Genomic DNA, 24,396 nt, shown 5'->3' on the forward strand with positions numbered 1-24,396 from the left:
TAGCAAACGGGGTGAGGCCCATCCTGTGAGCCCCAGCTTTGTCAGAGGAGATGGCTGAATTCCTTCCAGTCTAAAGGACATCAACATGTAGGTTGCATGAGTGAGTATCGGCCCAAAGCAGCCTGGACAGGGGGCTTATTCTCCAAATCATCATCCCCCTTTGGTGGGAGAGCTGGAACTTTGTTCCAACCTGTTGGCTCTTTTCTTGGTGCACTGCAGCTGTCTGGACTATTCCAGCCAAGTGTCTTTACTCAAGTTGTGTCCAGTGTGGTCATCAGTGCTTAGCTGTGGCTGTGTAACTCCATCTGAGTTGTTATTTTCTTGCCTGATTTGTGTTTTATCGCAGAGGAGGTGACTTTGTTATTTGACTCCTTGTCAAATGTTCTCTTTCTCTGTGTGTGTGCACATGTGCACGTGCAGTTTGCATAGAAAGGCTGGTAACCTCCACGTGTAATCAGGGCAGTTTCAAAGAGCATGCAAAGGGCCAAACTGAGGCAGCCTTATTTAGGTTCCATGCAGACTCCAGGCCTAGGTCTCCGTGTGTCAGTACCTTGCTCCTCCATCTTTTCAAGAACAGCTGTAATAGTCTCTTTTATTCCTCACTGAATTCAGTTTCCATCAGTGAAGATTTATAGATTCATTTCATGAATGGGACAAGCTTTCATTTTGCCGGTGATGAATCACCTCATGTTTACTTTCCAGGACCTTGTACAAATTTTTAGTCATTGAGGTGAACATCAATTAAAATGAAACAGTATTAAAATAAAATATTGACTTCATTTAACACAATAAACCTCCCAAGCTGGGAGTGGGGCTTCCATATAGAGCAGCAGCAGCTCAAGGTGTTACACTGTGGGTTTCACTTGCTGTAAAATTCGCAGAGAATAAGAACTTCTGCCTCAAAGTGACCATTCCAGTTCTTAGTTGTTATGTCTCCTTTCAAATCAAAAAACCTATTTGGTGTCTTCCACATAACAAAAATACATAAGGAATCAAATTTTTTGTTACTGGACAAAACCATACTAGATGTTTTTCTTAGTAAAATACCTGATATTTTATGTTCTTTTCTTGCTGCACCCTCACTTGGTCAAAAGACAAAAATACAAATAACGGAAGTGCGCTTGCTTCTGTACTGTTTCCTGAAGCAAAATTCCCTCTAAAATTCTTGCAAACGTCAGATTTCATAGATTTCTGAGCAGGTGGCTTGTTTTCATGTTGTACTAGAGTTTTGTTTGGATGGATGCAGAAATCCTGGATGTGAATGTATTACAGAGTGTTGGGTTTTAGTTGCTCAGAAATATGTTTTAAAAGTGGTAGATATTCCCTGATTGTTAAAGTTAGGAACTATTTGGAGCTGTTTTAATTAGTGACTTTGAGGCAGGCAATAGAAGTGAGTAGACTCAGGTAGACTGAGATGGTTCTTGAAAAAATGAAAGTAGCCAGTGGGAATAATAGACTCTACTCATTATTTAGAAATGAGGCATCTCAGGTTTCAAAAATTTTTGAGAGAAGTTTGGCATCTAAGCCTACCTGATGTGTCTGTATTACTGTGGCGAGAATGCTGAAGGTAGTTTATTTCAGGCATTCAGTGTAAGGTAGGTAAGACATGACAGATGTGTAAGAAATAGCAACATGTTCAGGAGAGAGAAAGAAAAGTTCATCATCCTGTTAAAATATATTATCAGTCTGAGGCACAAAGATACAGGTTTAATTGTATTTTAACAGAATGTTGGAGTGATATTTTTATTTCCTCTTTCATACTTATGAGAAGCCATTTTCCATTTTGGAAGTGCTGCTTCTAAAACGACTTAAAACCACAATGCACTGTAGTTTAGTCTGCAGCCTATGAAAGATCATAAGCATCATTTTTCCTGCAAAATTATTTTGATGTATTGAGCTCAGCTGTTCAGGGAAAGTGGTGGGGAGAACTGAACAATACTGAACTTCTGGAGTGTGAAAGGTTTTGCAGAGGCAGAAAGTGAGATTTAACATTCTGGCTGTTTTAGCATCAGGAACTGATCACTCGATCATTTTTCTCCTTATTTTTGCTTTTGTTTAACTAAAGAAATTTTTAGCTTAAATTGGTGCATTTCATGTGATAAATTTGTCTTGGAAATTGATTTTTTTCTGCATGACTTGAAAATACAGGAGATGTGAATGTTATTCAGCAGGCTCTGAGTATACAGGTGCTATTGCTTATGTGAGCAATCATACTGAATTCAGGAGAGGTCTTTTTAATGAATGCTTCCATACAAATTAAGTGACTGAAATGAATTAGCAAGAATCGTTCACATTTCTGAGAAAAGTGCATGGAAGAAAATAAAAATTTGTTAACTCTAAGTGGATTTTCTATACCATGTTGAACGAGTATAGTTGTTATTAACTAATTAAACTCTGCAATAGGGTATTTGAATGAATGAAAATGTAGACTGAACTACATCTATTGTAGTCCATAAATATCACCAAAGTCAAACCAATGCAATGAATTCTAATTATTAGGTATTCCTGAGTCACAGCAGTTTAGAATATTCCTTTTTTTTTCTTTTCTTGTTGATGAACCTTCCAGAAAATGTTTTCTCTCAAATAAAATTTCTTCCCAGCATTGCCTGGGGCTGAGGAGTCTGGAACAGTTCAATCCCAGAGTATCACAGTCGAGGAGAATCAGTAGTTTAGACACCTCTTGCATGTTGTGTGTTAGAGATGTGGATCAGTTCTTTAACACATTTCACTGTGACCTCTTGCAGGGGGAGTTTAGGCAGTTAACAAAGCCAAAAGTGCTTTGCATCCACTTTGCAGTAAAGCTCCTCCACCATGTCTGTACAAGTGTGCAGGACACACATGTGCATGTATGCTGAATATAGACCAGAAATTATGTTGATTTCAACATAACAATTTTGGGCAAATCCTATTTCTTGTAATGTCTGAACACATTGCGTGGCTTTGTATTTCTTCATGGGAGTGGAGATTTGCATTTACTTGTTTTTCGATGTTCCTGGCTTTAGTTAAATTTGAGAGCAGTGGGAAAATATATTGCTTTAGTTTAATTAGCTTGGTAGGAGAAAGTCCTTTCTTGGGCAGTAATTATTAGTTGTATATTATTAAAAGGAAGTAGTTCACATTCAGTTACTTAGCAGAAATAATTGAATCTTCTGATCCAGTAAACTAGCTCACTTTGGATTCAGCTGGTTTTTAATTTAAGACCTGTAGAAAAGGAGACCTATAATCTCACTATGGGGAATTGGCTTCACTTTCCTGCAGTTCATAAACCACAAGAGTGAAATTGCTATCCCCCACAGCAGTTTTCTCTTTATTTTTCACATTTGCTTGAAAGTTTAATTTTATGAGACAGAGCTGATTTTAAAGTTTAAAGTGCCTTTTTTGTTGTTGTTTTGCTGCTTTTTCCCCCCCATTTTTTCCTTGAACAAAAGGACTACCAGCTCTATCTGTAGTCTGTGCTGTAGTCTCAGACAGCAGCAATTTCAGATGTTTCAAAGATGTAAACAGGGTTGGGGACTGCGATGAGCCCTTTGGCAATATTCCAAGAGAAACACAAATAGCCAACTAGTTTGGAGCGGGTCTATGTGGAGCTGATTCTCAGCTGGAGTAGCTTGGCAGTGCTCCACCAGCTTTTGAGCCATTTACACCTGATGAGAATCAGCCTCCCTACTCCATGGTAGCTTGTATGTGTGCATTTTCCCCAGGTTTTGACACAGTAAAGGTGTTACTACATCGAGAAGGAGATGGTGACTCTACATGAAGAACTGTAAATAGAACCACTGCCACAGGAATTAATTGTAACACAGCTGAGTTCTTTCTCTTTTCCCTGACTGGATTTTAAAGGGAAAAGTAATTTACCAGTTGTGAAACTGCTTAACATCAGAACACTTCCTTTGGAATTGCTGTTCATAAATTATTTCATTTAATAAATTAGCATTCTTTAAAATGAATTAAAATGAGGATTTTTCTTCACCACTAAGAAAGCAGAGTAAATTGGAACCAATCATAGATTTGTTTAGATTGGGAAAGACCTCTAAGATCATCGAGTCCAAACATAAGCTCAGCACTGCCAGCGCCAACACTAAACCTTGTCCCTAAGCACATCTACACAACTTCTGAACCTCCAAGGCTGGTGACTCAACCACCTTCCTGAGCAGCCCCTTCCAGTGCCTGACCACCCTTTCCATGAAGAAATTCCTCCTAATGTCCAACCTGAACCTCCCCTGGCACAGCTTGAGGCTGTTTCCTCTCCTCCCATCCCTTGTTCCCTGGGAGCAGAGCCCGACCCCCCCTGGCTGCCCCCTCCTGTCAGGGAGTTGTGCAGAGCCAGAAGGTGCCCCCTGAGCCTCCTTTTCTCCAGGCTGAGCCCCTTTCCCAGCTCCCTCAGCCCCTCCTGCTGCTCCAGCCCCTTCCCCAGCTCCGTTCCCTTCTCTGGACACGCTCCAGCCCCTCAATGCCTTTCTTGTCCTGAGGGGCCCAGAGCTGCCCCAGGATCTGAGGTGTGGCCCCAGCAGTGCCCAGCACAGGGGACAGTCACTGCCCCGGCCCTGCTGCCACCCCATGGCTGGCACAGCCCAGGGGCCATTGGCCTCTTGGCCCCCTGGGCACACCTGGGCTCATGTCCAGCCGCTGTCCCCAGCACCCCCAGGGCCTTTCCCAGCTTTCCAGCCCCTCTGCCCCAGCCTGGAGCTGCAGGGGGTTGGTGTGACCCAAGGGCAGGACCGGGCCCTTGACCTTGTGGACCCTCAGACCTCTGGCCTGGGCCCATGGATCCAGCCTGTCCAGATCCCTCTGCAGAGCCTTCCTGCCCTCCAGCAGAGCCACACTCCCACCCAGCTGGGTGTTGTCCATGAATTGACTGGGTGTGCACTCCATGCCCTTGTCCAGACCATCAATAAAGATATTAAACAGGACTGGCCCCAGTACTGAGCCCTGGGGACTCTGCTGGTGCCCGGCCCCACCTGGATGTGGCTCCATTCCCCACCAGTCCCTGGGCCTGGTTTTACACCCAGTGAGGCAGGGTCCCATCCAGGCTGTGAGCAGCCAGTGTCTCCAGGAGAATGTGTGGGAGACAGTGCCAAAGGCTTTCTAAAGTCCAGGGAAAACACATCCACAGCTTTTCCTTCATCTGCTGAGGGGTCACTCTGTCACAGAAGGAGCTCGGGTGGGTCAAGCAGGAGCTGCCTGTCACAAACCCACGTTGGCTGGGGCTGATTCCCTGCCTGTGCCCTGTGATGACACACAGCTCTTGGGTGGATCCTGTCCAGCCCTGTAGATTTGTGTGTGTCTCTCAGTGTGTAGCAGTCACTGACTATTTCCCCCTGGATTATGGGGCTCCAATCTGCTCCGTGTCCTTGTCTTCCAGCTCAGGGGCTGGGTACAAGGAGAACAACCTCTCTGTTAAAGACTGAGGCAGAGAAGGCATGGAGTATCTCTGCCTTTTCCTCAGTCCTTGTCACTATGTTTCCCCCCCGCATCCAATAAAAGATGGAGATTCTCCTTGGCCATCCTTTTGTTGCTGATGTATTTATTCATTTTTTTTTCTGTCTTTTACAGCAGTAGACAGATTAAGCTCTATCTGGGATTTCACCCTTCTACTTTTTTTCCCCTGCATAACCCACAACATCCTTGTAGTCCTCCTGAGTTGCCTGCCCTTCTTCCAAAGGTCGTAAACTCTCTTTTTTTCCTGAGTTCAGACAAAGCTCTCTCAATATTAAAACACAGGGATGCACCTGTGTGTGTCAAATATTTCTAATTGTGTAATTTACATCAGACAAATACATTTTTTAAAGTATCTCAGATTCCTAGATAGCTGAAGGACAGCTGTTAAACATGTACCTTTTTGGTATAGAAAGTCATATTGCAGCAGTTTGTTTCCACGACTGCACTGTGGAATGAATTTAGGACTGTGGGAAAGCATAAATATGGAATTTAAGATTACTTGGATTTTGTTCACTTCAGGTAGACACATGGCATATGAAGTATCAGGATGTGCTTTTTTAAACAAGAAATAAGTTCATCTGTTGCTAAATTGGAAACATGAAAAATAATGCACTTCATGCATATATGCACACATGTTGCATTAATTTATTAGTTTTGGAAGTGTTTTCATGCTTGTTTAAATCAAAGTGGATTTGAATTTTTTAAGTAAAAGAAGGTAAAAAAAGGGAGGAAAATCAGAAAAGATCTGGCAGACAGTTAGTCCATATGGTCTAATTACTCCTGGTATTTTGAGACAAGAATGTAAACCTGGTGAATTACTAAATGGAGTAACTCTTGGGCCTGACCGTAATTGGGGGGCTCAGTAACTCAGTGGCTACTGTGAGAGCCTTTTTGTTGTTTCTTAGGGCACCTATTACATATCCTACATATTTTAGTCATGTTTCATCTGGGAGAGCCCCTAAAAGGGCTCCTAGGATGGCAAACACCTGCAGTGTCTCAGTAAACACCAGCCAGTTGGAAGTGTGGAAGAACATTCTTTTTCTTTAGCTGTCTGGGCATCTGACAGTGAATAACCATAAAGATGCCATGCATAGCTGGGCCTCAGTTTTTTTTTTTCCTTCCAGATTGGCCCATTCATGGCAAGTTTTACATTTAAAATGAGATGGTGACTGTTCTGTGAACAGAGGGGCTGTTAACTCCTCTCCTAACCTTTCTTTCTGTGACTGCCAGTTATCAGTACCTGAATTATGGGCTGGATGACCTGGCTGTATCTATATTTTTACATGCTGAGAATCAGGGACTGAGGCAACAGTCTGTGACATGTCAGGGACTCAAGACCTTATCTCTGCATGAAATCCCTAAGACTATACTGAAAGTCTGTACAGTTCTACATCTGCGTCCTTAGCATTGAATCTTTTGACTAATTATTCCAAATTAGCTTCTACCTTTGTTTCTTTTATTATTTTTAAAAAAATATCAGATGGGGTATTATCATTTGCCTTCCAGCAGAATGAGATAAACTATCTGCATTTGGTACTGGCATATTTTAAATTCAGTCTTTCATTAATTTTACTCCTTACCTGTTACCTTCTCGTTTTCTTGTTATGAAGATAAAGTAGATTTCATTTTATTTTTCATTGTTTTATAACAGATTAATGTTTAGAAATGATCAGTTCCTATTAGTCATAGCTCATTCTTTCTTCTTTGCAGTCAGAGCTGTATGAAATCCTTTACTAAACAAAAGATGAATGATTTCATGTGTAACTCGAATTGCAAGAGAAATAATTACTGACAAAGGGCCATAGTCAGATTTTTATCCTTCTTTCCTTTTGTGAAAACAATAATTTAATTTGATTCAGAGTTTCAAGAATGACAACCTTGGATGCAAAGCAAGTAAGGCAAACTTCTCCATGGAAGCAGAGTTGTGTGTTATGTCCAGTAGAGGATCTGAGTTGCAACATTTATTAGTTATAAGGCCTTACCTTTCACTAAAAAAGACCTGGTTTCAATATTAAGAATGAGAAAATTTAAATTTCTTTCTTGCATAGTTTAATTCTTTTTGCACACTGCTGTTGTCTAAAATCACACCACCCTTGCCTCTCTCACATGGAATTTAGTAGTAATATAAATCTTCTCGTGCTCCTCAAGACTTCTGAAACCTGTTATTCCTTAGATCTCAGTTATGTTTGGCTCAGGTGCCAAGATGTTGAATGAATTTTCAAGGCCTGTAAACAAACAGTGCCCTGCCAGTCATTCTTAGCACCAATGGCCTGATAGCTGCTTTTGTCCTTTCTGCTTTGGATAGCCATTCTGCAGCCAAGGAAGAAAAGACAAAAAAATCTGTGTTATTTCACAACTACTTTAGATGAAATGGCCGATACCAAAAAACCCCCGCAAAATATGAACTTTTGTGAATGCTTACTTGGAGGGAAAGTAGAGTAAAAAATCATAGAAATACTCAGTAAAATAGTTAATTACTTAGTGAGGAAAGGCTAAAAGGCAAATGCAGCAATTGGGTAGATTCAGCTTATGCAGTGGTGGGGAATGTAAAAATATGAACACCTGAAGAACCAGAACACCAGGCAGACAGGGAAGGGAAGCAGTGTGTTTAGTACTGTACACCCATGTTCACAGGACTGTAGCTAGCTATGATAGTAAGATTATATCAAGACCAGGGAAAATTAGACTTAAGTGTCCAACACTGAGTTTTCTTGGGCTGGGAATCAGGATGTGTTGGAGTTTTGCCAATGTTTGACACTGTTGAATCTGCTTTTTGTGCTGTATGGCCCTTGACCAGTCACTCCTGCAAGTATTGCTTTCAGCATGGGTAGTCCAGTCTTCTAAATATGGAATATTTGATTTTTTCAGGAAGAGGAGCAAGATTGAGAAAGGTGATTTGGTCCATTCTTTTCCCACCGAGCTTCTTGACAGTCACCAACCAATATCTGTTTATTTTCGTGTAGAAGAAAAATGACAACAGTTGTGGAGAAAAGACTGGAGCAAGTTAGATGTGTTTGTGAACCTTTGAAATTTCTTTGGTAAGCAAAGGAATTCTAGTGAGAGGACTTGCCTTTCAGCTGCAGGAAAAAAAAAAATATAGGAAACAATAGAAATTGGGGGGTACATTGTGTTCAGTTCTGCACTTTTTGCTACCACAGTGTTTGCAGGATGCTGCCCACCAATCCCATTGACACAGCACTGCTGTTCAGTCAAACCACCCAGAGCTCTCTGTGGGTACTGGGCTTTCCCCTTGAAATCAAAGAGAGTAATTGGTGCCTACTGGTGGCAAGATTTGTGTTACTCCTCTGGGCAGCCTAGAGGCAGCTGCTGCAGTAAATCTTGCAGCTCTTGTGTTAGCTGACACCCCCCAGCCCTGCAGGCAGTGCCATGGGGGATGTTTCTGGGAGTGCCCACTGGCTTTCTGCCCTATTTGTTTGCAGGGATGCCCAGGTACTGTGGAGAGTCCCCTTGAGCTGGAAAGGAAGGAAGCCATTCTTTAAGTTAAAACGTTTAAATTGAATCAAGGTAATGGAGAATCGAATTTCAGTCTCTCATTGCTTGTAATAGAAAAATCCATGTGCACTGATAGTTCTCCCCAGTCAAGTATCCCTTGTTTGTATGGCTGCCTGTCAGATTGAGATGGGTACCAGTGGTTTGAAAATGGGAAACCTTCAGTTTTCACATAAATGGCAGGTCAAATATGTGTGATGCATCACCACCTTTTACAGTAGATCACATGTAAAACTAAGTAAAGCCCCATTTAAATGACAAAAGAATTCTTGGGCTACATGTTAGCTCTTTCCAGTAGTAGCTGAATAAAAGAAAAAAAAAACCCTAATAAATAATTAGGGTGGTAATATGTTTGACCATTATTTTTTTAGTATGACTTTTTTCTGTTACTATTATAACAGAAATGATCCTTTCAAAGACAACTAAAGTGCTAATGATAGCTAAGAAGGTCATTCCTAGGAGGTTAAACTGGTTTAATTAGAATTTATGAGAAGGTTACTATAGGAGTGCAGAAAGATGTTAAGGGGTTAACCTATAAGAGATTACATTGTAGTCAGTGTTCTGTTAAAGTTTGAATTAATTTTTCCCATGGGTTTTTCACATTCTAATTTTCAACTAAATGAGACATCTGTTTCAGAAAAGGAAAATTTGCTATGGTTGTCATAGCAACTATCATTCTGTAAGAAAATTATTCCAATGGTTACTTTAGAACAGAAAGATAGAAATTCAGTACATAAAGCAACATCCGATTGCTAGCACAAACTCTGATAATTCAGCCCTTTTTGTATGGCAGATTATTTGACCTGCAAAACTTGTGCATATGTTTTAAACATAAGGTTAATTGTGTTGTAAACAAATTCACCTCCGATATATTTTTCCTCTTGAGTCTTACATGTAGACAATCATTATTCTTATCAAAATAATAAAATGGTTGAATTTCAGTAGAGTGTTGGAGACACTCAAACTGTTCATTTGAAAAAGGTAAGTCCTAAATCAAAGTACATTTCTACAGATGAGTGCTTCACTTCAAAGGTGAAATACATTAATGAGGTATGTCTTTAATTGCCAAATAAATTTTTCTTGGGTCGGTTTCTTTTTTTTTTTTTTTTGAGAATAGTGAATTTTTCTCTTGTAGAACATACATGACAATATTTTCATTGTCAAATGTAAAATATTACTGAAAAATACATTGTAAAAATAATTACACTTTTGCTGAGTAAGAACTAACTGGGAATACAGAAATTCAGTGCTCGATATAAACAATTTAACTTTGTTTTCAGGTTCTATCATAAATGCGAATTTTAGACAAAGTTGTCTTTGCATGATACCCAGGTCATGGACTCATTAGTGGGTATTAGAGAAGAAGGCTTTTTCCCTACTCAGAAACTTTGATGGCTGTTTTGTTATAAATTTACAGAAGAAGGGACTTGGGGATTTATAAAACCCCTATGTGCTTATAAAGATGGTTTTTGCTTTGGGGGTGGGGGCACTGAAGTGTGTGATTTGTCTTTCTTCTCTCCAATGTAAAGCATGCCAACATCCTCCGCTGAATCCTTTCTTGGACCTGTTTTTTTTTTTTTTTTTTTTTTGCCAGAAATATTCCAGACATTTCCTTCCATCTCGGGATTGTCACAAAAGACAGCATAATGGCAAATCACACAAGTTGTAACATCTCCCCTTCACAAAAGAACAGCTCCAGCATGCATAACTTACCAGCCCCTCTGCAGTCACCACAAAGGGAGCGAGGGAGGGAGGAGGGAGGGAAGGGGGAAAGTGCTTCTTGTCTTAATAAGCAGATCATGCCTATTCATAAGTGGAAATGGGCTTTTTTAGAAAGTGGCCCTGTGTAGTCCAGCCCTGGCAGAGGCAGGCAGAGGCTCTCACAGCTGCGTATGCAGTTTGTGGTCATCTGGATTTCAGCAGGATTAAGCTGGCTTTTGGTGAGACCTGTGGCAGTCATGATTATTTATCTTTAAAAATGCTTCTCTGTAGTCTTAAAATAATTATTCTGTGAGTTTTTGACCTGTGCTTCTTGGGCAAACACTGGTCTTTCCCCTCAGTTTCTTTTCTGTGTCTGACATACCTGTGGGATGGTTGTCTCCCCTCACTTCCCATTGGGGAACTGGGGTCAATCCTGTCCCAGCCCAGCAGCACCAGACCAAGCGAGGGGTGGAAGCAGGGATGTATATCCACTGAAACTGTCCATGAGTTAAAAAACATGATTTACTGTGCTGGCACTTCTTTTGCCACTTATTTGTCCTTGCAAATATTTTCTGTCAGGGAGATCTTGCTGCTGGAAAATGTGCCCTGGGCCTACAGATTATTTGCCAAACAGTTGTGTGTTTTCGTCTTGGTGAAGAAATACACTTGGCATGTTAGGTGTGGAATGCAATCTCAAGGCAGGAAAGGATGAAGAGTTTAGAAAAAGCCAACCACTGTATATTTTTATGAAGCCTCCCACTTCTGTAATATCCAAGCACCTCACAAACTTCAGGTTTTTTGTTTTCAAGGCATTCCTCTGTGGAAAAAATACTTTCCTTCTCTCAGTGCTGAGCTGAATTTAAGGAGGGGCTGATCCAGCTCCACAGAGCTTGTATGATTGCTGTGTGGCAATGTCACATGGTAGCATTGCTGGTACCTTGCTGAACAATAAGCCAGTTAGAAGACTCCTATAATTGTTTAGGAAAAGACCTTTGAGATGATCGAGTCCAGCCATAAACCTAACACCACTAAACCATGTCCCCAAGTGCCACATCTACACATCTTTTAAATGCTTCCAGGCATGGTGACTTAGCCACTGGCCTGGCTGGCCTGGCCAGCCTGTGCCAGGGCTTGACCTATCAGTGAAGAATTTTTCCCAATATCCAATCTAAACCTCCCCTGGTGCAACTTTAGGCCATTTCCTCTTGTCCTGTTGATTGTTACCTGGGAGAAGAGACCCGATTCCCACCTTGCTAAAACCTCCTTTCAGGAAATTTTAGAGAGATAATGTCTCCCCTGTGCCTCCCTCTAGACCCTGGCAGCAGGAAGTTGAGAAAATGCTGCTTGGAATGTTGAACAGGTAACCAGAAAAGTGTGACTTTGTGGCCTGATATAGGGATGTGTCTTTATCTTAGCCAGCTGCCTTGGCCTGAGCAGTGTTACTCAGAACATGATTTGTGCTTCACAGCTAGTGCTGTTAGAATCTTTCCTTCACATACCTTCTTCACCTCCCTCATCACAGCTTCTGGAGGCTGAGATTTACATTTCTGGTCCCAATAGCAGATGTTCAAAGTTTCATCTTTTTTTTTTCTCCTGGGACACCTGTTTCTCAAGACCCTGGTTATCCAGGGCATGTGATGAAGAGGCAGGGGATGAGAAAGAAAGCCTTTCAGTCATCAGTAGTTGAGCCTCTTTTTGTCTGTGGAAGAAAAGCCTTCTGTTCATTGTTCTTCAAATATGGGTATGGCCAGAAGACGTCAGTCAAAAAATTATTAAAACTTCCAGCCTAAAACTAACTCCTCAATTTTATGACCTAGAATTGGAGCCTAGGCAGCAAGACATAATTTAACACTGTGACATAATTGCTGTGAAATATAGCTTTTTAATCAATGGGATAGGAAGATAAATTGTGTTCTGACTGGCAGTGTTACCGTCCTGCTGCTCCGTGATGCACTGCTCCATAAGTACGTTTTAAAAAATGTAAATGCCTGTCTGATAAGAAATCCTGAATATGGAAAGTCTTAAGAGCAAGTCAACACACCAGAGGACAGAAGAAATTTGTTTGTAAGAGAAGCAGCAGCATTCTTGTTCTGATGGGATGTATCCAATTAGGGAAACAAAGCAGCAGAGATGATGTCTCTGACTTTGGAGCAGGATCTGTCATGGTGCCAGGGTCTGTCCTTGTCCAGCTGGTCATAGGCTAAGGGCCAAACGTGCTGGGAGCCAATGTGAAACATAAATCATGTGTAGGTGTCTGAGACAGCTGTTCTTCTAAATGTTGTGAGAGTCAGTGTGATAATCCACACATGGAGGTCTTGGTATCCAGGGCTTGTAAGTAGTTGGAGGAATACTGTGAATATTTTACTGTATGCTGTCTACTGGAAGTGGGGAGGACTGCACGGATTTGCCATTCAAGTTAAACAACACTGCTTGTATGGAAAGAGGGGATTACTGTGCACACAAAGAAGAAAATGAATGCTATTTGTGTCTTCAAATTCCATGGTAGTAAAGAGTCAACCTCAGTATTTTAATTAGATAACCAGTACATGGAAATACCACTGAAGACATTCTCCTCCTCTCTTGGCAGGCAACCTTGGTTTTATGGCTGGGGCTTTAATCTTCCACGAGGCCAAGCACTATTAGAGAAATGGAACCTTATTCCAGATGGAATAGATATTCTTATAACACATGGACCACCTCTCGGTAAGAAATTATAGTGCTCTTAGCTGTGTGTTTCAGATGATTATATGGTAACTGATGGCTCTCCTTAGAAAAACAGTGCAATCCTGACTTAGAAAAGTCAAAAGCAACATGCATACTGATTTCAGCAGCTCCAGGACTTCAGCTCATGATTACCTGTGGTACCTCTGCTCAATGGCAGCGAATTAAATAACGGCTTAAAAAGTAAAACCTTAACATATAAAGCCATAATGAGCTTTATAAATAAGCAGGGTCTAGTTTTCCTGTGCATATGTCTAATCTGCCACTGGTGAAATTACTAGATTGAAAGAGTGGAGCCTGTTGGAAGAGAAATGCAGGATTAGGGTCTTATTTTTTATCACTTTCTCCCTGACTTGCAGTAGCATTCTCCCACCAACAAGTACCCAGAATCTCTATTTTTTCCTCATCATACTGACTTGGTGCATCTTCTGCCTCACAAATCCAGATGCTCCCCATTGTTTGCCTGTTCTTTGGAAAGGATTGTTGAATTGCTTATCTGTAATACAATTTGGCAACATGAACACATCAAAAAGAAATAGTTTTTCATGTGCATTTTCCAAAAATTAATACAGGTGATATAAAAGCTATCTATCTATAATAAGAGATTTCTTGTATTTCTAGAAAATTTTGACATTACCTTTGCTACAGAAATAATACAATCACACGAATTTGTCCAGATTCAGTGAAAGCTCAAGGCTTTTAAGGTTTTTTTTCAATCTATTTAACATATAGCAGTCTATATTTAATGGGAATGTGTGTTTGACTATCACTGATTTAGTAAATGGACATGTACAAGAAGCATGTGCTCAAGTGTTCTGCTGAGTCTTACTGTGCTTTGTGTGAGATGAAGGCAGTTGGTTTCTTTAAACCTTTAGATTCTCCAATTTCCTGAAGCTAAAACCCTCGTCTTCCACCCTTTCTTCTCTTTCAGAGCTTGGAGGAGAAAGTATCTAAAGGGTTTGTGTTTTGTTTTCTTTAGAAAGACATGTTTGCATTCCATTGCTCACTAATCCTGGGGGAAAGTAGTTCTTTGTAAGCGGGGTTTCTCACAGTTAGGGGTTTGTGTTTTGATTCTTCACCTAAGTGGAGTCTCATGCCATGCCATGGACTGATTTTAATATGAGTATGTATTGTAAAAGTGGATGTCAGAAATTAAGTGTTTCAGCCCTTGAGAGATATCAGCTCCAAGCCATTGGTATGGGGGTAATCCCTGTTAGGATCCAAGGCGTGATGCTGTGTCTTTCATGCAGTTTTATTTATAAGTCATATTTAAAACTTTTTCAGAAGTTTTTTCCAGACTTAGAAAGCCCCTTTTAAAGCCAGCTAACCAACTGTAAAACAATCCAACCTTCAGCTGAGTGAACATTCACTTGAAATCCCTTGTTGGAAAGTGGAGAGTTTCAACCACCTTGCTACTTTAGCCACCAGGTCTCTCCAGTAGCCTCTGGGATCAACAGAGGGAGGAGGACTCCAAAGAGCACTGCAGAGCTGGCACTCAACAGACAGACTTTAGTAATAAATTTAATAGTAAATTTAGTAATTGAAAAGTAAATTAATAATTGCAGTAATTCTGAGGAAGGGCCACCCATCTCCAGTGATTGTAATGGAGTAATGTGAATTCCTCCCATCTGCTTGGCTCAGTATGTGCTCTCTTTTTTTTTTTTTTTTTTTTTTTAATTCTTTATCTTCAACCATCCCCCAAGAATTTTCTTTTTTTTTAGAAGTTCCTGTTTCTTTGTCTCTCTCTTACTGATGCATTAATAGATGGCTCAGGCACAGAACCCTCTGCCTGAGGGCAGGAGCTGTTGGTCTCCCTGGCACCCATGGCAACAAATATATGACACTTCAAAGAAATTAACACTTTGCCTAACTTACAGAACCACCTTATTGTGCAGCTCTGTCCACAGACCTTTTGGGAGACAGGATCCTCCTTGACCCTCCCAGCCAATTATTTTAACCACAAAGCTGATTCCTGTTGTTCTGATCTTGGAACTTAACCTCACTAGAGTTGTTCCTAATGATCATAAATAGCAATTAGTCCTCTTGCAAATTCTGGGTGTTTTATCCAGCATGGCTGCCTAAATTCTGCCCATCATCCATTTTCTGTGCTGGTTTCTCATTCTCTGACTTCAGAAAAGTGTGCATCCTCCTAAGCTAATTAATACTACATTATTGCATAGATTTTAAGTCTGATTTAGATGCAGAAGTACCATTAAGAGTTAATGAACTTTGTTTTTCATTTAGCCATGTAACAAAAATCCAAGTAATTTTTCTCTTCTGTTTTAGAATAGTGCTTTGGGATGAAACCAGAGCAGGGATACTTGGGAGGTTCACACAGGATGAGAAAACAAAGGTTAAAACAGCTATTTTTGACCATTTTATTAGTAGCCTGCTTATTATTATTCATAAAGAAATGCCATTTATTTCATAGCTTATGAAATATAGTATTTGTGATTATGGGATCAGTGTTAATGCTCATTTCCATATCAGCATATTTTTGTTTCCTAAAGATCTGCATTTATGATTCTTTTATTTCTCTTTCAAAAGTTCACTTTCTTTTCTTTGTTTTTAATTTAATTTCACCTTTAAGTCTTCATTTGCAGCTGTCTGCTTGATAGTCTGTGACAAAGATTTATACTTTCCTGACAGCTGCAGAAACCTGTTTCAAGTAACCAAACATTAAAAAAACCCTAAGATGAACTCTAATTGTTAGCTAGGTGTAATCAATTATTCTTAGTTTGTGTAGTCAGGTGTACATAATAAGCTGCAAACATATGGGAAGGCTTCAGAAGGGTGATAATGCATGTAAACAAAAACATGTTCAACATAAATAATGCTTAATTTAATGGAGAAGTTAATTTTATGGATTTTTGTTTGTGAAGTTTTTGAAGTGGAAATACTTTTGGCTTTATGTTCGCCGCAGACATTTTGACAATTAACTGTTTCAAATCATTGGAGTAATAAAACCCATGGTTATAATATGTTTGCTAAAAAAAAAAAAAGCATGACTGGATTCCAGAGGAATTGCTGGCCTCACTTTGACATTATAAATACTGTTTTCTCCAGTGAATTTTCACCTCCCTTTGATGGCACAAGTGAGTTCAGCAGAAGGGAGCATTGCTCAGTCTGGCTGTAGCTCAGCAGGGCTTTCTTTTTCTACATCCCCTGACAGGTGCCAAGCAGCACCTTCAGGTCTTTGGCCATGATCAGAGCTTCCTCTTTTTGGCACTTAGGATGCCCCATTCCCAACTCTTTTCTGAAAATTGAGCTTAGCTCTCCGAGTAGCTATGAAACAAGTGCAAACTTTTTGCCATTTTGATAAAACCTCACAGTTTACCGAGCTCAGTTTTCAAGCACTGGCAGCTCCAGAGGTATTTCTCAATGTGTGAACCTACCCTGAAGCTCTAGTGAATCTGAGAGCTTTTCCAAGAGCTTGAATACCACACTTCTGGTCTTTTAAGCCAGTTGGTTGGCTGCTTAGCCATGCTTGAGTGGACATCAAAAGTAAATGTATCAAAACCAGGTCCAGGCTCTGTACCTCTGGCTAAAGGCACAATATATTCACACTACTGCAGCAAATCCGAGATGCAAAGCTATGACAGGCACGCAGGGAAAATATCAGAACAACAAAATAAAAGCAGGAAGATTTTGTCTTTTAGGTTTCCAAATTTGAGCCTGATGAAAATGACTGAACAATAGGAAGAAAACAGATTGGTTGTTGCAAACACTCCAATACAACATCCTCCTTAGACTACTACTTGGAAGGAAACATGAGACTTCAGTTGGCAGTAAACATCCCCCTGCAGTATATTTAGACAAAGAGGCAAGTTGATGTAACATTTCTGTCTATTTTTGTAAGAAATAGATTTTTGCACAATTTTTGTGCAAATAAATGCAGCACTTAAATACATCTTCTGCAAAAGGCCTGAGTTTCTCTTCCTATCTGAGATCCATCAGTTCAGGCAAGTGGGGCTTGCTGTGCCATAAAGTGGTTTAACTTGAGGATGTTATTTTTTGGGCGTGCAGTAAATTCCTCAACTGAGCTCCACTACTGTAGGATTCAATGTGTTAACAATATAGTTGTGTTATTGGCAGCACAGATTCTGTTACATCAGTTCAAGTGTTCAATCTAAAAAAGTAGGTCCCAGGACTGGTTTTAAATAGCTAAATGTTCATTTAAATTCTTTAGAGGCTCGCTGTGGACTTACTGCTCTTTGCACCTCATTCTCTTCAGGAAGAAAAATGGGTAAAGCATTGAGTTATCTGATGAACAACAGTGTGAAAAATGCTTTGATTGCAGTGATTATTCTTTGAAAAACAACTGGAAAGAGTTATCATAGTCCTTTTTATCCAGATGAGCTTTTATGGTTTTCCTCCAGTATTTTTCTTTCCTTCCTCTTCTGCTTACCAAGGCAGACACAGTTTTTGCCACTTCAGTTCTTCTGTGGCTGTTTGTGAAAAGCCATGAGACATGAAATCTCAAAAATGCTGTATAACAGCACAACTTCGTGGATTACCTGTCTTCTCTTAAAGCTTTCCTTTCTTTTCCAAAGGTTTTCTAGACTGGGTTCCTAAGAAAATGCAACGGGTAGGATGTGTTGAGCTGCTGAACACAGTCCAGAGACGAATACAGCCAAGGCTTCATGTTTTTGGACATATCCATGAAGGTCAGAACACATTTCTTTTTATATATATGTATTTAGAAACCACAAGGAGAGAAGGCTTAACCAGTGTTTTCAAACTTGAATGTCTGAACTGAAGCACTTCTAGAATTCAGATACATATTTAGCTGCATATTCAGAGGTGAAATCGGCTTATAGCCGCATTTCAATGTTTGCACTTGAGTTTCTCTTTCACTTTCTACTTCTGTAAAACAGGTCAATGCTTCCTTCACAGGGAAGTGGAGTTTTACTGTGAGTTTTAAAGTTAGAACCCAAGTCCACTAGTTACAGAAGGTGACTAAATATTAGGATGGGGGGGATTGTATTTTCCTCAGCAGAATCTGTGCTTTACAATAATTCATGTAAGATCTCTGTGTCTCGGCTTCTTGTGCTTGTAAAAGGGGTAGGAATTCTTTGAGGGGTGCTTCTAAGGCTTGATCTTCAAGACTGTACAATAAAGGTTGTCTCTCCCCATCAGTGTGTATATGAAGTTGAAATCATGAGGGATGCCACCACCGACTTGTGTAGAAGTTCCAAAATATTTATGGATGCATTTAGTTGCTTTGGCAGGGGAAACATTTTATGCCTAGACAAAACAAGTGGTTCTCTTGACTATTTGATATTTATCGGGGAAGAAACCTGAGTTCCCTTCACACAAGCCAGTAAATGGTGACAGATATGCTCTGCTGAAGTCAGTGACAGCAGGAGTTCATCTCCAGGCAAAGGGAGAGGTGGATGCTGTCTGTCCTGTTCACAAAGCAAGGCAGCAAGACTTCAAGCAGTGCCCCCACACCAAGCAGAACGCAGTGGGCTGTGCAGGAGCGAACCATTGGTGCATAAGTGTGTATTATCAGCTGCTCAGTGCTTGGCAGTGTTAACTTACTGGCAGGAAAAGGTACTCCACAACTGCCAGTTTTCTGCTGCTGGGACTGCTCCAGCCTTTGCTGGAGGATCTCTGTGGGTCTTACCAGTGTAGAAATGGCAAAACCAGAGGAGCTGGCCTTCAGATACTTCCGGTTTTGTGAAGAACCCTTCCCAAGAAGTCCCTCTCTGACTTGCTGCTGGGGGCTTTCACCATGGCACATTAGAAGTGACACTGCTGAGAGGTGTGCTGGTGTAAAATTAATGGATAAGATGTTAAGATCATAATTTTATAGCTCAAGGATTAGGTCCATTCTCCTCATGTGTCTCATCTGCAGTGACCTGTTAATGCCTGGTTAATGTCCAAGGTGCTGTTAAATCACAGAGTAAGCAAATAATGCTGCTAGAGCAGTCTTGATATTCCAACAGAGAGAGCTGGTGAATGCAGTTCAAGCTCATTGTCATTTCAGAAATTGTAAGCCAAGAGGGTTGTAGGGGATATAAGCAAACAGCAAGCCATGAAGCTTCAGGCAGGTAAACAAAATCACATCTGCTAAAACCAAGCCCAACTTTGTCTCTCGAGGGAAGAGAATGGCACCTCCATAGAATGGTAAATCCTGTGAATTAATGAAGTTGGCACAGTAGGTATCAAAACACAGAAACAAGGTACTCTTCTTGTTAACTATCATAATTTAGAGAAAACAAATGGGGAACTGCAGAGCCTGTTTTTCAGTGGGATGCTAAATCTCTGCAGAGGAGAATTCCCATTGCAGGCAGCCTGTGCAAACGAAGCTGCACTTTGTAGAGAGAATGCATGATTTGAACAGATGAGTTCTTCCTCTGAGCGAGCATAGCTACATCTGCAGCAGTCATTTATTGAACATCTGGGGGGAAGAGATGCTTATAAGAGATGTTTCTTCCCTATTCCCTCTCTGCACTACCATGTCTGCCAAAAATACCTCTGCACGTGGGCTTGCTGCTGAACCACCCATGGAAGGGACAAGCCGCATGGCAGGGGCTCTGGCTAAAATCCTGGTTTTCCTATTACAGCCAGTACTCCACTGAGGTCATGGCCAAGGAAACTCTGCTAGCAGTAGGGCAGGAGTGAAAGCTGCAGCATTAGGAATCTTCCAGGAAAAGGAGTGTGTTAGCAGGCTGATTCTGTTCTCTCCAAATGCATAGCTGAGGAGAAAGAAAGTCCCAGCCATGGTGCTGACTGTCCTCCGTGCATTTTGTGTTTTCCTCAGAACAGTTGTTCTGTGGCAAACAGAAAGGGATTTAAAGAAATGCCTGTGACAGGAACCTGACAGAGTTTTTTCCCACCCTGGTCCCTAATTATAGTGTGGTTTTGTCATGGGAGGTGCAGGAGGCCCTGCATTATTCAGGGTGTTTTAAGGAACCAAAAAGAAAAGAATGTGGCTATTGTTTCTTTGTTTGCAAATTATGCAACTTTCAATGCTTCTGAAAGACACAAAATTGCACTCAGAAAAACCATGGGGTCCTAGGTACCTAGGATTTGAATAGCTAGAACTCAGTATGTATATAGCAATGAATACATTTCACTATTAACTTCATCAAAGGTGAGATTGAATCTTAGTACAAATGCTTTCTACCAAGTGATTTCCCCAAAATCATGCATTTCTGATGATGAATGCAGTTCTTCATATTAAACATAATATTTCAGTGAAAGTTTCCAATATTAAGATTTTAGCTTTCATGTAACCAAGCTTATATTTTTTCCTGGTGATTCATTAAAAGATTTTTGACAATGGAGAATGTGTCTGCTTTTTCATAACATCAGGGCTGTCAAGGGGCTTCTTCTTCACTTTCTGAAACAGCATTTCACTGTATTTCTACAGGCATTAGAGCTGAAAGTTTGGTTTTCTGCAGATTTAGCTCTGGAATTGTTTGCCTTGGGTGTCTAGCCAGACATGAGATGTAGCTGAAGCTTTTTCACCACTGGTGAGACACATGCAACGTGTGTGTTCTCCTGTAGAAATGGTACAGTGTTTTAGGGTGTGAATTCACCTTGTCTGTTAGTGCATTAATAAAGCCACTTTTTCTCAGCCTGGACAGGCATTTTAGTGACTTTCCATCAAGTTTGGTCAACAAGCTCAAAGGCATAGAAAGAAGAGGTTCCTACTAGGCAAATCCTGCGTGGATGCACTTGCACATGTACTTGCCCTAGTCAAGCAATGCTTTTTCTTCACTGGTTGCTTAAAGAATGTTCAACACAGGGCAGGAAAAAAAGGTGGGAAGATTAGAATTGCCCAAAGTTTGCTGCACTGATGACTGCAAGCCTAAATGATCAGAAGCATGTTTCTTAAAGTTCTGCAATTGCCTAAGCTCTATCTTCTCATCCTTTCCAAAACTAAAAAGGTTTTAAGAAAAAATCTTTGCAGAGAAAAGTATCTGTCTTTCTAAGGAGGTTTGGTGAGCTGGCTGCCAGAGATAATAGCCATTAGCTCCTGAGGGCCCATTTTGCTTTTCTTACACAATTTTAAAAGTTCTGATGTAGGACAAAGACGGTATTGATTCAGGGAACATTTATGTTTTGCACGAAGAGAATTTTTAAATTCCTTCTGAGTAATAAAAAATGTGGCACTTACCATTGTGTAATAAAGGTAATTAAAAAATAAAGAAGATAATAATGAATTAGGAGAGTAACCAGAATTTTTCTTCCTTTGTAGGTTATGGTGTCATGGCTGATGGAACCACCACCTATGTGAATGCATCTGTGTGCACTGTGAATTACCAGCCACTTAATCCGCCTATAGTTATTGACTTACCTACTCCAAGGAACACATGATTATAATGAGGATTTAAAGTTGTATCCAACACATTAGCAACTTTATATTGCTGGCTGAGAATCCCAATAGGGAACCATTCAACAAAAAAAAGCAAAATCCTTCTTTTTTCCCTGCTAGCTCTTCACAGATAAACTTAGAGTAACAAAAGTGGACAAGCAACAAAGACGTTTTGGTGCCAGAAACAATTAAAGACTAACATTTCACCATTAAAATGTTTGTGAACACAGAAAAGTGAATGCATTCCACATATATATATATATACATATATATATATATCTATATATATATATATCTCTAGTAGGGGCTTTTGTACATACCATATGTTGGACTTATTAAAAGAACAATGTCTTTCAAAGGAGTGTTTCTTTAAGAAAGTTTGCAGTTTAAACGTAAGTGTTTAGACTAGGATTTGATTTCCTCATTTCAGATGTTTTCCAGTGAGTTCTTGGTAAAATAAAAATGATGGTAAAGATGTTTTCCCTTAATCAACATGGCAAATATAAAAGATGATGCACAAATGACCAGTCACAGGAGGAAAGCTATTTCTCCAAGTCCTCCAGGTCTAAGTCTTTGCATCTATTCAAAACCAATGCAATAGAGGCCCTAATTCACTGTACTGAAATGAAGTTTTACTACATCTGGCATTACAGATGGCAAGGGAAATGGTGCATATTGCCAGCATGCTGTAAACAGCTCAACATTCAAGAAGGGAGACTGTGTTAAGTGCAGTATAAACTCAGGAATTTGTAACCTGGCCTCACCTGTTAAAGAAAAAAAGGATGAGATTTCCCTTAAAAAAAAAAAAAAGAAGAAAAAATATAACTGTGTTTTCATATGGTAAAGCGATAATTGATTGTATTTAAGGAAAAAAAAAGAGAGAAAAACCCACAAAGAGCCCACCCAATGATTAGTAATGGTTTTTTAAATAAAACCCACTGGGACCATTGGTTTAAAACCTGCTAATGGGACATGCAGCCAATGATGAGATTACTGGTTTGAATTTGGCTCTGGTCAGGAGTGGTCAAATGTCATTGTGATCATTTTGTCCCTGGGAAACATAGATATCAAGGGGAAGGCATCATCCTGAGGTGTAGTTTGGACACTCACTTTTGGGTGGCTGTGAGTAATGGGTACACACCAAAGTGTGCAGAGCAGAGGTCACCTCAGGGGACCTGGTACTGCTGTTTGCCCACTCATGGACACTGCTGAGAGAGGCCCAGGACAAACCCAGTAGAAACCCATCTGTTGTGTTGCTTTTGGCTCCAGGCAAAGCAGGGCATGTGTCAGGAGCTGGTTGGGATGGTCCACAGCCAGGGTACTGCCGTGCAGCTCTCCTGCAGAGTTAGAAGAGGTGTTGAAGCTGCTGGGATTTCAATCCTGTCCTAGGCAGAAGCTTAAGACTCGATTACAAGGCCACCAAAAAAACCCAGGGCTTCAGACATGTCCTGCAAGAAATGGATTTCTGCTTTGAATTAACAAACATATCCTTTTGCCTTGTGGACAACCTGAATTTGGGGCTGACAGCATCTAGACATTAATCTTGTTCACACACATTGGGCAGACCACAGCGCTACCAGCTCAGAGTTGGTTGCAGGTCTGTGCATAGCCCACAACTGCACAAATGCATTGGAGAATTGTGTGTGTTACATGGATGTAAATGTGAGCTTCACGTAGCAGCTACATGTACATTATACACTCAAACAATTTAAAATACCTGTGTTGCAAAACCAGGCCACGTGAGCTTCGACTCTGAGCAAGGTGGACACAAACTCTGCTTTTCACTGGCTTCCCATGTGCAGCAGCTCTTCCAGCTGCTGCTGGGAGCTGAGACATTTGAGCTTGGTAACTGACTTGTGCTGTGGACCCACAAGAAGCCACCAGACCCCCAGAAAACATGACAAGTCACAGGTCTGTCATTTCTTGTAATCTGTTGGGTGACTGTGTGTCTAAAAAAATGTGCTGCTTTTTTGTCCTGAAAATGAAACCCAAAACAATTGGTGACACCTGCAAGTGGTTTTTGGGTGAGTGGTTCACAAGTGCATGAGCAGTCTGCCATGAATTCAGATGGGGCCACTTTTGTCAGAGCTGCTGGTGTAGAAATCTCAGGATCAGCTCCTAAATCAGTAAGAATTGAAATTCATAGTTGAATATGAACTCCTGTCATCATTGGGAAGATGAACAATAGCTTGGTTAGAATAAAAGTGGCTTAGCTAGTCACAATTCAAGTGGTTTGCAACAAATGTGGCAGGAAATTGGCTGTATGTTAAAGTCTGAAATGTTTACATTCTCTCATGGCACTTAAATGTTAAAGTGGGGGGAAGAGGTCCTTTTATTAGCCTCAGCAAAATTTCTATGTCAACCATAAACTATTCTCTTAAAAATAATTTTTCCTAAGGTATCTTCCAAATACTGTGTATTTTTATGTGGAAAGGCTATGAAAGCAACTGTTACTTCAAAATATCATTTAAAGTACTTGAGGTATGAAAGCTTAAAGATTATTTAATCATTTTGGCATAACTTGAGTGTTGTAATTTTTGGTCAAGCATGTTAGACAAATAAAGTCTTAAAAAAAAAAACCAAACACACATCAAAAAATAAGGTCTCTTAATGTCCAGCTCATGTGATCAGCTCTGTGTTGGAATGAATGCCATCTTCTCCAGGGGTAGGAGCCAGGCTGTGGGACATTAAAGTTG

The 24,396-nt window shown here is 40.5% G+C and overlaps 1 protein-coding gene across 1 annotated transcript in view; it reads left to right on the forward strand.

Annotated features, from left to right (window-relative positions):
• The window catches only part of MPPED1 (metallophosphoesterase domain containing 1), a 59,321-nt gene extending 36,869 nt beyond the window's left edge, over positions 1 to 22,452 (forward strand). The window contains exons 5-7 of the mRNA XM_069003965.1: positions 13,238 to 13,353; positions 17,925 to 18,038; positions 21,584 to 22,452. Coding sequence (XP_068860066.1) covers positions 13,238 to 13,353; positions 17,925 to 18,038; positions 21,584 to 21,702 — 349 coding nt within the window. The 3' untranslated portion in view covers positions 21,703 to 22,452. The remainder of the gene's footprint in view (positions 1 to 13,237; positions 13,354 to 17,924; positions 18,039 to 21,583) is intronic.
• Positions 22,453 to 24,396: the final 1,944 nt, after the last annotated feature.

This window comes from Aphelocoma coerulescens, chromosome 1A, assembly GCF_041296385.1.
Source record: "Aphelocoma coerulescens isolate FSJ_1873_10779 chromosome 1A, UR_Acoe_1.0, whole genome shotgun sequence".
NCBI classification, from domain to species: Eukaryota; Metazoa; Chordata; class Aves; order Passeriformes; family Corvidae; genus Aphelocoma; species Aphelocoma coerulescens.